The following is a 12016-nucleotide window of genomic DNA, read 5'->3' on the forward strand; positions in this document are numbered from 1 at the left end:
TAAGGGACAGTTTAAGGTGAAAACTGAAGTGAGCTCTGAAAGATTAAAAACATCATGCTGCATACAGCTTCATCATGGACCTACATGGCACACAGATGAGAAGACATATTTTCACAGTTCACTGGCTCCTTCACATCAGAGTAAAACCATGGATCTATGAAACAGCAAGCTAATTAGATTTTCAAGGAGCTTGAAATCATGGTATATCTAGCAATATTTCTAAGGGATCCACTTGATTACTTTCTGAGCAATGGTATGCATAGTTCTCAGAAAGAGAATGATTCTTATTGTGCCATCTGCATGGAGTCCCACAGTCACAGGAAAATTTCCACAAGATCATTCTTTGCCAAGAAAAGCTTGGTTGCTGCTTTACAACACACAGGATTGCCCACAGTATTAGGGAATGAAAACAGCTTTGCTCTGCTCCTTAAACTCTATGGGCCTTGTTGAGAAATACATGAGGAGGCATTACAGTTTAGGTTGACAGCACAGACTTTAGGGTCAGGGCTTAGGTTTGAGTTCTGGCTCTGCTGCTTAATAGGTAAGTACCCTTGGGCAAGTATAGATACAATTATTGCATAAACAAAGTATTGTCATGTGATCTGTGTCTGCAACAGCTATTTATGGCGGCTTTTATGTGTGCTCCTCTGTCTCTCTAACTTATTTCCAACACTTATGTGTCAAGTTGCTGCAGCCCAATTTGGCCTGTTGCTTCAGTTCTCCCCCAGTACACAACTCTCATTATGCTTCATGTTGTATTTCTGGGTGCACTGGAAATTTTCTTTGGCTTATTTGGCTCATGTTCGACTCATTTTAGCTCATCATAGAGTAACTACTTTGTTATTCCAACGTTATTCACATTTCTTAATCAGAGGAGTTGACTTACAACGAGACTACTTTGGTAAAAATGCTTTGATTCCCGTCAAAGACCTCACAACTGTTGTTCCATGCCAATAATGCCTGTAGGTGATTCTAATGAAACTTTTCAAAACTCCTGAGAAATCATCTGTAGGGTCAGATGTTTCAGAATTCTGAGATCTTGCCTGATTTAAAATCTTATAATTCTATATGGCCGGTACAGACTTTCAATTAAATCTTGTATTTGAGTGCAGGTAACATCTTTAGTGTAAAGAACAGTGGAATAGCAGTCAGAATACCATGGTTCTAGTTCTGACTCTGTCACCACATGGCCCTGATCTTCTTTATCTACTAGGAACAAGGAATACACCCAAAACGCTGTGATTAAGATCCAGCAAGATAATGTGTGTGAGTGTTTCCGAAAGTATAAAAATTTAAGATATTATTTTGTCGCATTATATCTGACAGTCTCTCACAAAATATATATTGTATAGGTTCCTACATTAAAAAAAATTTTTTTTGTCTGCCCTGCGCAGCATTTGGGATCTTAATTCCCCAACCAGGGATTGAACCCGTGCCCCCTGAAGTGGAAGCACGGAGCCCTAACCACTAGACTGCCAGGGAACTCCCAGGTGCCTACATTAAAAACAAATTAGAGCATTACTGGACAATACTTTACCTGGGTAGAAAGATTCAGTGGCAATACTCAGCCCTAATAGAAATCATTGGTAGAGTCTAGGGTTTCTCTAGTGTAAAGTGTTGATAACACAGAATAGATGCTGAGTAAATATTTACTGATGATGATATAGGTAGGCATTAATGAAAGAGGCCATTATTGATTTGTCAACTAGACAATAATAAGCCAGAAACATCCAATCAATCACTAAGTTCTGTCAGTCCTATCTCCATAATATCTCTGGAATTGATCTACTGCCATTGCTACTGCCAGGTTCAGGCCTTTATTTTATGACTATGGCATTAAATTCATGACTCCAATCTGAACTCCCTCCAGTCCAACCTTACTACTTAAGCCAGAGTGGTTTAATGAACATACAGATCTGATCATGTTACTTTCCTGATTAAAACCATTCACTTGGTACAGAATCAAGCATTAATTTCTTAAAATGAAATACAAGCCCCTTCACCATCAGGCCTCTGCTCACCCAGGCTCATCTCTTCTCTGCCATACACTCCCTAGACTCCTGAACCTGGAAATGTTTTCTTTCGACTTCTTGCTGTTAAAAATGCCATTTCCTTCACATGGAATTCCCTTCAACTGGAAACTTTATTCTGTAAATAATTCCTTTCAAGCATCCTCTTACCCTGGAAACCTGGGGTGTAATATGAATCCTGAAACAAAGTAAAGCTACCTGCATGGGCCATGCATATCCTTTGTCTTTATCAGATTTATCATTAGTCCATGGTGCCTCTACATAAGGAGTTAATAATTATTTGCCTGTCTTGTGTGAAAGTTTGAGAACGCAGCAATGAATAGAAAAGTGCAAACGCATTACTGTCGCCAGGGCTTCAGGTTACATTTACACTTGGAAATGTAGTTTCCTAGATAACTGTAAACATATTTCAACATTATTTTGTTGGATGATAGTGGTGACAAAAGAATATAGACCTGTCTTTAAACATGGACTCCTCTGCATGCATTTTCATTTTACCGTCCTTCAGCGAATCCAGCTGTTTTGCAATAATTAGATGTTGCAGAAACCAAAGGGAAGAGGTAGAGAGGCAAATTAGCAGAGTAAAGGTGTGTGTGTGTGTGTTTAAAACTCTACCAAGAGCAAAAGACCAAGGAAAACTGCTCCAAAGTTTGTGCGAAAAAGAACAATCAGCCAAATGAAAGCACTTACAACACAGCAAGTGACTCTCACAGGCAGTGAATCTCACAGATGAAGCCTTCTTCCCGGGGAAATCAATATCTGTAGTTTAATCTGCCCTAAGCGTTAGTACACAGGAGAGTGATAAGAATATTCAAAGGGAAAATGGAGAGAGTGGATTTTGGCACTGAGTTGGAGGCGGTAGAAGAGAGAAATGATTGACAAGATAGGGTTGCCAGATTTAGCAAATGCAATATTTGGGACATAATTATACTAAGAAATGATTCATTGTTTATCTGAAATTCAAATTTAACTGTGCATCCTGTGTTTTACCTGACAAATCTAGGAAAAGAGAGAAAGAATGTTACTTCGTTACTCCCTGCTGTGTAAAAAAAACACTCAAAGACCGGCCCTAGAAGAAAAAAAGCGGTTGCGCTGAAGGACCCGAATCTTCAGAGAGAAGCTGTTTCCGCTCTCCTCCAGGGAGGGGGGCGGGGTGAGTAGTTTGGACCGCCAGCGTCCCACAATCCTCTGCTCTCGGGTCCTCTTTCCTCGCTCAAGATGGCGCTGCTCGCGATACCTTCTTGGGGCTGGGCAGCTGCGGCGGCTGCTTTCGAAAAGCGTCGCCACGCCGTGATACAGATCCGGCCCCTAGTCTCTGTCTGGGGCCCAGGTCCGCAATGGAGGTCACGTCAGCTCGGCGGCTCGGGAACTGCTGGAATCTCCCAGGTGAGATGCCGTTCACTTGGAAGTGTAGGGTGAAGGACAAGGGGACCTATAGGGAAAAGGTTGCCCTTATGTCTTCAGGTCAGAGCCAGTACAAAGAAGAAAGGTGGTCAGGGCTAACTTGGAGCAGCAGTAAGTGAAGGAAGTTAGGGGTGGAAATTTGAGGAAGGGGTGAAGAAAATCTTTGGGGTACAGTAAATGGGAACAGGACGGAAGGTTCCAGGCAGAGGGCACCTGGAGCGCTGGTGACTCTCGCAGGATTTACAGTTTTTTCTCTTAGTTTATAAGAGGCAGGGTAGACACCATTCCCATACTGCTTACTTTTCTAAATGCAAGGAGAACTGGGCTACTTTCCAAAGTTAGTAATGGAATTTGGAACCAGTTTGCCAATGATTAAGATTTTACTCAGTCGGAAGTAGCAGTTTGGAGGGCATTGGAAGATAACAAGCTGCCTGTTAACAAGCGGCAAATTGAGTTAGCACCAGTTAGCTTTCTTGCTGACAGGGCTCCTTGATAGGCCCAAACCGTAATTATCTGTGTCTCCAAAACATAGACCGCCCTAAATTCATATGTAAACACGATTTTCCTTTGATCTGAAAAACAGTGTTCTTTTGTGTACACAGGTCACTTTGGAAGCCATAAGGCTACTTGTCTTTAATGAATGTAGCTATGGCTACAGTGCATCTTAATACTTGTGTTCATTATTATCTCTCACTTAAGAATAGTGTTTTATTGTTATTTGTATTCGTACTTCACTATATCTTTTTATTGCCTATAATTGACAAAAAGCTTAATTGGCACCCCTTGTTCATCTGTATCGCTAAAGTGTTGTCAGCTTCATATGAGAAACAACGTCTCAAATTTTGATTCTTTGTCAACAAATGTTTAATGTCTGCTATGTACATAGTGCTATGCTAGGTAATGGAGTACCAAGAGAAACACTGTAATATCTTCAAGCTGGACAATTTAGTTAATGAGATTGGACCTATGCATTACAAGAATAACTAAAAAACAACATAGTAGATTAAATATCAGATGAATAGTATGAATAATAAGGGCTGTAGGCATCCAGAGGAAATAGTGATAATTAAGAACTAGATTATAGAGAGGATCTCATGCTGGCAGTAGAACTGGGGAGAACATTCCAAGCAGGGAGTATGACACTAGACATGTGGAATGCTGAAGGAATTATATCCATATGTTCATTCAGTAATTATTGAACATCTTTACATCAGTGAACAGTACAAAATATACACCCTGTCCTTAAAGGGTTTAAAATCTAGTAGGGGAAATAGATAAGTAAACAGGCAATTAATACAGTAGTGCAATGATGGGGAAGGTACAAAGTACTGGAAGAATATACATGAGAGGCATCAAGACTAATCTTGAGGTGGAGAAAATTGACTTGAGTAACTGATATCTAAACCAAGACCTGAAAAATTAGAAGTTAGCTAAAGAGGGAATAGCATATACAAAGGCCCACAGGTAAGAGAGAGCATGAAACTTCTGTAGAACTGCTTATAGTTTAGACTAGTGAGGATTTCATGATAGGAGATGGCAGATTAGGGTAGAGAAGCAAATCCAGATCCTTTTATTAAGGTTTTTTAAAAGCACTTTGTAGTTGAAATTGTAACATGTGATCTCTTGGGAACCAGTCTTATTCTCTAGTCCTCTAATAAGCCAGATGAAGTTAAAATAAAATTTGAAGGAAATCCAAAAAAGAGGGGATATATGTATAGCTGATTCACTTTGCTGTACAGTAGAAACTAAAACAACATTGTAAAGCAACTATACTCCAGTAAAAATTAATTTAAAAAAAGATAAAATTTGTAGGACTTTCAGGCTCGAAGAATGAGGGGGAAGGAGACGTCATTAGGAGATTCAGAGGAGGTGATGACAATAAAAAGTTAGCTTTCTCTCTTTACATGAACACTGTCCCCACAATTTCCTTCACTCTCTCCTATATATCCTGCCATTTCTTTGGTTACCATTTATGAAGTATGAAAAACAAGGAAAAGATGTTACCTTTGTTTTCTACTTCTTAAAGACATGCAACTCTTGCCTCTTTTTAAAAAATGTTGATTTAACAGGGAGATTAAGGAATGATTATAAGGCTTTTAAAGTAAAACCTGGTACAACCTGAGGCAGATTTTCAGATTAATTAGTCACTTGTGGTTAAGATTACAAAATAAATATTGAATGCATACTTTCAGGACAATCATTAGTATTTATAACATATTTTAGAGCTGAAAGGAACTTTAGTGCAGTGTTATGAAATCACGTTAGTGGGTTGGATCAGCACTTTGTTTTAGATGAAATTTAGTAGAATAGGAAAGAAAATATCAATGCTTTATATGTATTAAGGGAAGTATTGTTTTACAAATACATATATATACATTACCATGTGTATGTGGTTACTGGAATGCATTGTGAAATGTGTTTTTCACACAGGATTTTGCCCTAGAGCTATGCTGTGCAATGTGGTAGTCACTAGCTTCCAGTGACTGTTTAAATTTACATTAAATTAAAAATTTAATTCCTCAGTTGCATTAGTCACATTTTAAGAGCTGAATAGCCATATCGATGTGGAACATTTCCATCATTGCAGAAATTTCTATTGAACACTACTACTTTAGAAAAGATCAGGGACTTTCCTGGTGGCACAGTGGTTGAGAATCTACCTGCCAATGCTGGGGACATGGATTCCATCCCTGGTCCAGGAAGACCCCACATGCCACGGAGCAACTAAGCCCGTGTGCCACAACTACTGAGCCTGCACTCTAGAGCCCGCGAGCCACAACTACTGAAGCCTGCATGCCACAACTACTGAAGCCCGCCCGCCTAGAGCCCATGCTCCGCAACAAGAGAAGCCACCTCAGTGAGAAGCTCGCGCACTGCAACGAAGAGTAGGCCCCACTCGCCGCAACTAGAGAAAGCCCATGTGCAGAAAGAAAGATCCAAAGCAGCCAAAAATAAAAAATAATAATAATAAATTAAAAAAAAGTAAAGTACTCCACAAAGTATTTTTTTTTAAAAAAAGAAAAGATCATATCCAGCCCTTCTAATTTTGCAGATGAGGAGACTAGGTTCTAGTATAGATAAATGACAGCCATTAAGGCCATTCATTTGTATTTGTTTATTGCCTTCTGTGTGTTAGATATTTATATAAGGGTAATTAAGACTGTGACAGACCCTAATCACACAGTGAATGTTTGTTGAATTCTAAAGATACTTATCTAATAATTACTAGACCACTATTCATAGAGGGAAACACCTAAAACAGTTTTTTCTTAAAATGGGAAGATTTCATATGATAAGACATAAATTGTAATGATTATTATATAGTTGCCTCTCTACTGCACTAATTAATATTGAAAGGACTTATGAATTTTGAATGATAGAATTTTGGATTTATTTCATTAATATTGATACAGTAGAAACTGAGGCATCATATACTTAATCCATAGTGCCTTTTTTATCTATGTTTAACAAGTCCTTGCCTCTTGATCCTGACACTGATCATATATTTTCATTTTCTTAAATTAATTTTTATTGGAGTATAGTTGATTTACAATGTTATGTTAGTTTCTGCTATGTTAGTTTCTGCTGTACAGCAAAGTGAGTCAGTTATACATATACATATATCCACTCTTTTTTAGATTCTGTTCCCATATAGGTCATTACAGAGTATAGAGTAGAGTTCCCTGTGCTATACAGTAGGTTCTTATTAGTTATCTGTTTTATATATAGTAGTGTGTATTGCTAATTCCAACCTCCTAATTGATCCCTTTCCCCCCCTTTCCCCTTTGGTAACCATAAGTTTGTTTTCTATGTCTGTGGGTCTATTTCTATTTTGTAAATAGGTTCATTTGTACCATTTTTTTAGATTCCACATATAAGCAATATCATATGACATTTGTCTTTCAATGTCTGACTTACTTCACTCAGTATGACAATCTCTAGGTCCATCCATGTTGCTGCAAATGGCATTATTTTGTTCTTTTCTTTGGCTGAGTAATATTCCATTGTACATATGTACCACATCCTCTTTATCCATTTCTCCGTTGATGGACATTTAGGTTGCTTCCATGTCCTGGCTATTGTAAATAGTGCCACAATGAACATTGGGGTGCATGGATCCTTTCGAATTATGGTTTTCTCCAGATATATTCCCAGGAGTGGGATTGCTGGATCATATGGTAATTCTATTTTTAGTTTTTTAAGAAACCTCCATACTGTTCTCCATAGTGGCTATACCAATTTACATTCCCACCAACAGTGTGGGAGGGTTTCCAATTCTCTACACCCTCTCCAGCATTTATTGTTTGCAGATTTTTTGATGATGGCCATTCTGACTGGTGTGAGGTGATGCTGTGTAGTTTTGATTTGCATTTCTCTAATAATTAGTGATGTTGAGCATCTTTTCATGTGCCTCTTGGATATCTGTATGTCTTCTTTGGAGAAATGTCTATTTGGATTTTCCACCCATTTTTTGATTGGGTTGTTAGGTTTTTTGATATTGAGCTGTATGAGCTGTTTGTATATTTTGGAGATTAATCCCTTATCATTCACATTGTTGGCAAATGTTTTCTCCCATTTTCTGGGTTGTCTTTTTGTCTTGTTTATGGTTTCCTTTGCTGTGCAAAAGCTTTTGTGTTTAATTAGGTCCCATTTGTTTTTGTTTTTATTTTCATTACTCTTGGAGGTGGATCACAAAAGATCTTGCTGCGATTTATGTCAGAAAGTGTTCTGCCTATGTTTTCCTCTAAGAGTTTTATAGTATCTGGTCTTACATTTAGGTCTTTAATCCATTTTGAGTTTATTATTATTAATTTGAGTTTATTAAGAAAAATAGTTTTTCCTTTAAATGGGAGGATTTCATATGATAAGACCTAAATTGTAATGATTATTATACAATTGCCTCTCTACTACACTAATTAATATTAAAAGGACTTAATGAATTTTGAATTATAGAATTTTGGATTTATTTCATCAATATTTATATGATAGAAACTGAGGCATCATATACTTGTTCCATAGTGCCTTTTTATATATGTTTAGCGAGTCCTCGACTCTTGATCATGACACTGATCATATACTTTTTCATTTGTTTTTTTTAAACATCTTTTTTGAGATTAATTCACATATCATACAGTCACCCACTTAAAGTGTGGATTTAGTATATTCAATGGATTTTAGTATATTCAGTGGTATATACCACCATCACCATAGTCAATTTTACATTTTCATTACCTCAAAAAGAAACCTGCTACCCTTTTGGCTGTCACCCTCCTTCCCCCTCCTGCACCAGGCCTTTGCAACCACTAATCTATGTTCAATCTCTGTAGATTTGTCCATTCTGGACATTTCACGTAAATGGAATCATAAAATATTTGGTCTTGAGACTGGCTTCTTTCACTTAGCATTATGTTTTCAAGGTTCATGCATGTTATGGCATGCATTAAATACCTCATTCCTTTTTATGGCTGAATAATATTCAATGATATGGATGTAAAAGATTATATGTTCATCAGTTGATAGACATTCAGGTTATTTCCATCTTTTGGCTATTATGAATAATGCTGCTATAAACATTCATGTACAAGTTTTATATGAACATAAGTTCATTTCTCTTGGGTGTATACCTAAGAGTAGAATTGTTGTGTCATATGGTAATTCTGTTTAGTTCTTTAAGGAACTGCCAGACTGGTTTTCAAAGTGACTACAACATTTTACATTAGTATTAGAAGTGTACAGGGTTCCAGTTTCTCCATATCCTAGCTAATTGGTGTTATCTGACTTTTTTTAGTCTAGCCATCTTGGTGAGTGTGAAGTCATGTATCCTTGTGGTTTTGATTTGTATTTCCTTGATGACTAAAGATGTTGAGCATCTATCCATGTGCTTATTGCCCATTTGTATATATTCTTTGGAGAAATGTCAGTTCAGGTCCTTTGCCCAATTTTTAATTAGATTATTGGTCTTTTTATTTTTGAGATATGAGTCTTTATTCTAGATTCAAGTGCCTTATCAGATATATGATTTGCAAATATTTTCTCCCATTCTGTGGTTGTCTTTTTCTTTCTTGATAGTGTCCTTTGAAGCACAAAAATTTTTCATTTTGTTGAAGTCAAATTTACTTATTTTTTTTCTTTTGTCGGTCATACTTTTGGTGTTATAGCTAAAAATCCATTGCCATATCTGAGGTCATGAAGATTTACCCTTATGTTTTCTTCTAAGCATTTTATAACTTAATTCTAGTGAGATATAGAAACATTACTTTTGCATAGTTCTAGGTCCTTACCCTGCTTTGTTGTTTTACTTTTATAGACATTACATCTATAAATGTTAAAATCCTAACAATACATTGTCATAATTATGACTTTATATAATTTTATGACTTTTAAAGAAGCTGAGAGAAGAAAGGAGGGTAAGTAAATATTTATGGCTTTTTTTATAATAACCTTCATATTTATCATTTCTGGTTCTCTTCATTTGTGCTCTTGTGTTTGAGTTACCATCTGGAGTCATTTCCTTATCCCAATATAGCTGTGCTCCCATCCATCTCCTTTGTGCTGTTATTGGCAAGTATACTGCATCTCTATAGGTTATAGGCTTAATCATACATTATATAAATATTATTTTATACAATTGCTTTTTTTTTTTTTTTTTGCGGTGCGCGGGCCTCTCACCATTGTGGCCTCTCCCATTGCGGATCACAGGCTCCGGACACGCAGGCTCAGCGGCCATGGCTCATGGGCCTAGCCGCTCTGCGGCATGTGGGATCTTCCCAGACCGGGGCACGAACCCGTGTCCCCTGCATCGGCAGGCGGACTCTCAACCACTGCGCCACCAGGGAAGCCCTATACAATTGCTTTTGAAATTAGTACAAAGAAGAAAGTAGAACAGTATGCATTTATATAGTCTTTTATAATAACACAATTACCTTTTCCTGTGCTCTTGTTTTTTTTTGTGTGTGGATTTGAATTACAGTCTGAGATCACTTGCTTTCAGGCTAAAGAACTTACATTAGTATTTCTTGTAAGGTAGTTCGGCTAGTAACAGATTCTCTCAATTTTTGTTTGTCTGGGAATGTCTTTATTTTGCCTTTATTTTTGAACAACAGCTTTCCTGGATATAGGATTCTTCCTTGGCAGTTTTTTCTTTGAGCCCTTTGAATATGGTATCCTGCTGCCTTACAGCCTATACTTGTTTCTGCTAAGGAATTAGCTGTTAGTTTTATTGAGGATCTCTTATTAGTGAGGAGTCTTTTTTCTCTTGTTACTTTCAAGATTTTCCCCTTGATTTTGGCTTTCAGTATTTTTACTATAATGTGTCTGTGGATCTCTTTGCATGTTTCCTGTTTGGAATTTATTGAGCTTCCTGGATGGGTAAATTTTTGTTCTTTTTAATAAGCTTTGGAGGCTTTCAGCCATTATTTCATTGAGTAGGTTTTCTTCCCCTTTATCTCTCTCCTTTCTTTCTGGTACAGTCATTATACATATATTGGTGCACTTAATAATGTCCTGCATTTCTCTGAGAATCTGTTTATTTTTTTCCACTGTTTTTAAATCTCTGTTCTTCATATTGCATGATTTCTATTGCTCATCATTTTTTTTTTTTTTTTTGTGGTACGCGGGCCTCTCACTGTTGTGGCCTCTACCGTTGCAGAGAACAGGCTCCGGACGGGCAGGCTCAGTGGCCATGGCTCACGGGCCCAGCTGCTCCGCGGCATGTGGAATCCTCCCAGACCGGGGCACAAACCCGTGTCCTCTGCATCAGCAGGCGGACTCTCAACCACTGCACCACCAGGGAAGCCCTCTATTGCTCATCTATGAGTTCATTAATTCTTTGTTCTGTCAGTTCACATCTACTGTTGAGCACCTCTACTTAATTTTTCATTTCAGTTATTGTAATTTTCAACTCTAGGATTTCCATTTGGTTCTTTTTTTTTATAATTCCTATACATATCAATACATTCCTATTGATACTATACCTGTGATGTGACATTGTCATCACACCTTCCTTTATTTCTTTTTTTTTTGTTGAATTTTTTTTTTCTTTTTTCTTTTGGTATGTGGGCCTCTCACTGTTGTGGCCTCTCCCATTGCAGAGCACAGGCTCTGGACGCGCAGGCTCAGCGGCCATGTCTCACGGGACCAGCCGCTCCGCGGCATGTGGGATCCTCCTGGACCGGGGCACGAACCCGTGTCCCCTGCATCGGCTTGCAGACTCTCAACCACTGCGCCACCAGGGAAGCCCTTGTTGAATTTTTGAGTTTTATTTTTTTATACAGCAGGTTCTTATTAGTCATCCATTTTATACACATCAGCGTATACATGTCAATCCCAATTTCCCAGTTCATCACACCACGACCCCCACCCACCACTGCTTTCCCCTCTTGGTGTCCATATGTTTGTTCTCTATATCTGTGTCTCAATTTCTGCCCTACAGACTGGTTCATCTGTACCATTTCTCTAGGTTCCACATATATGCGTTAATATGCAATATTTGTTTTTCTTTTTCTGACTTACTTCACTCTGGATGAGAGTCTCTAGATTCATCCATGTCTCTACAAATGACCCAATTTCATTCCTTTTTATGG

At 37.9% G+C, this 12016-nt stretch overlaps 1 protein-coding gene across 4 annotated transcripts in view; it reads left to right on the plus strand.

The window, feature by feature from the left end:
* Nucleotides 1-3211: 3211 nt before the first annotated feature.
* ABCB7 (ATP binding cassette subfamily B member 7) overlaps nucleotides 3212-12016 on the plus strand; it is a 139448-nt gene continuing 130643 nt past the window's right edge. For 3 of the 4 annotated variants that reach the window (XM_067723997.1, XM_067723998.1, XM_067724000.1), the window contains exon 1: nucleotides 3213-3416. In XM_067723997.1, the coding sequence (XP_067580098.1) occupies nucleotides 3249-3416 (168 nt within the window). In that variant the 5' untranslated portion in view covers nucleotides 3213-3248. Of the gene's footprint in view, nucleotides 3417-12016 lie in introns of all 4 variants that reach the window. The other variant, XM_067723999.1, reaches the window with a different exon arrangement.

This window comes from Pseudorca crassidens, chromosome X (assembly GCF_039906515.1).
Source record: "Pseudorca crassidens isolate mPseCra1 chromosome X, mPseCra1.hap1, whole genome shotgun sequence".
Taxonomy (NCBI): Eukaryota; Metazoa; Chordata; class Mammalia; order Artiodactyla; family Delphinidae; genus Pseudorca; species Pseudorca crassidens.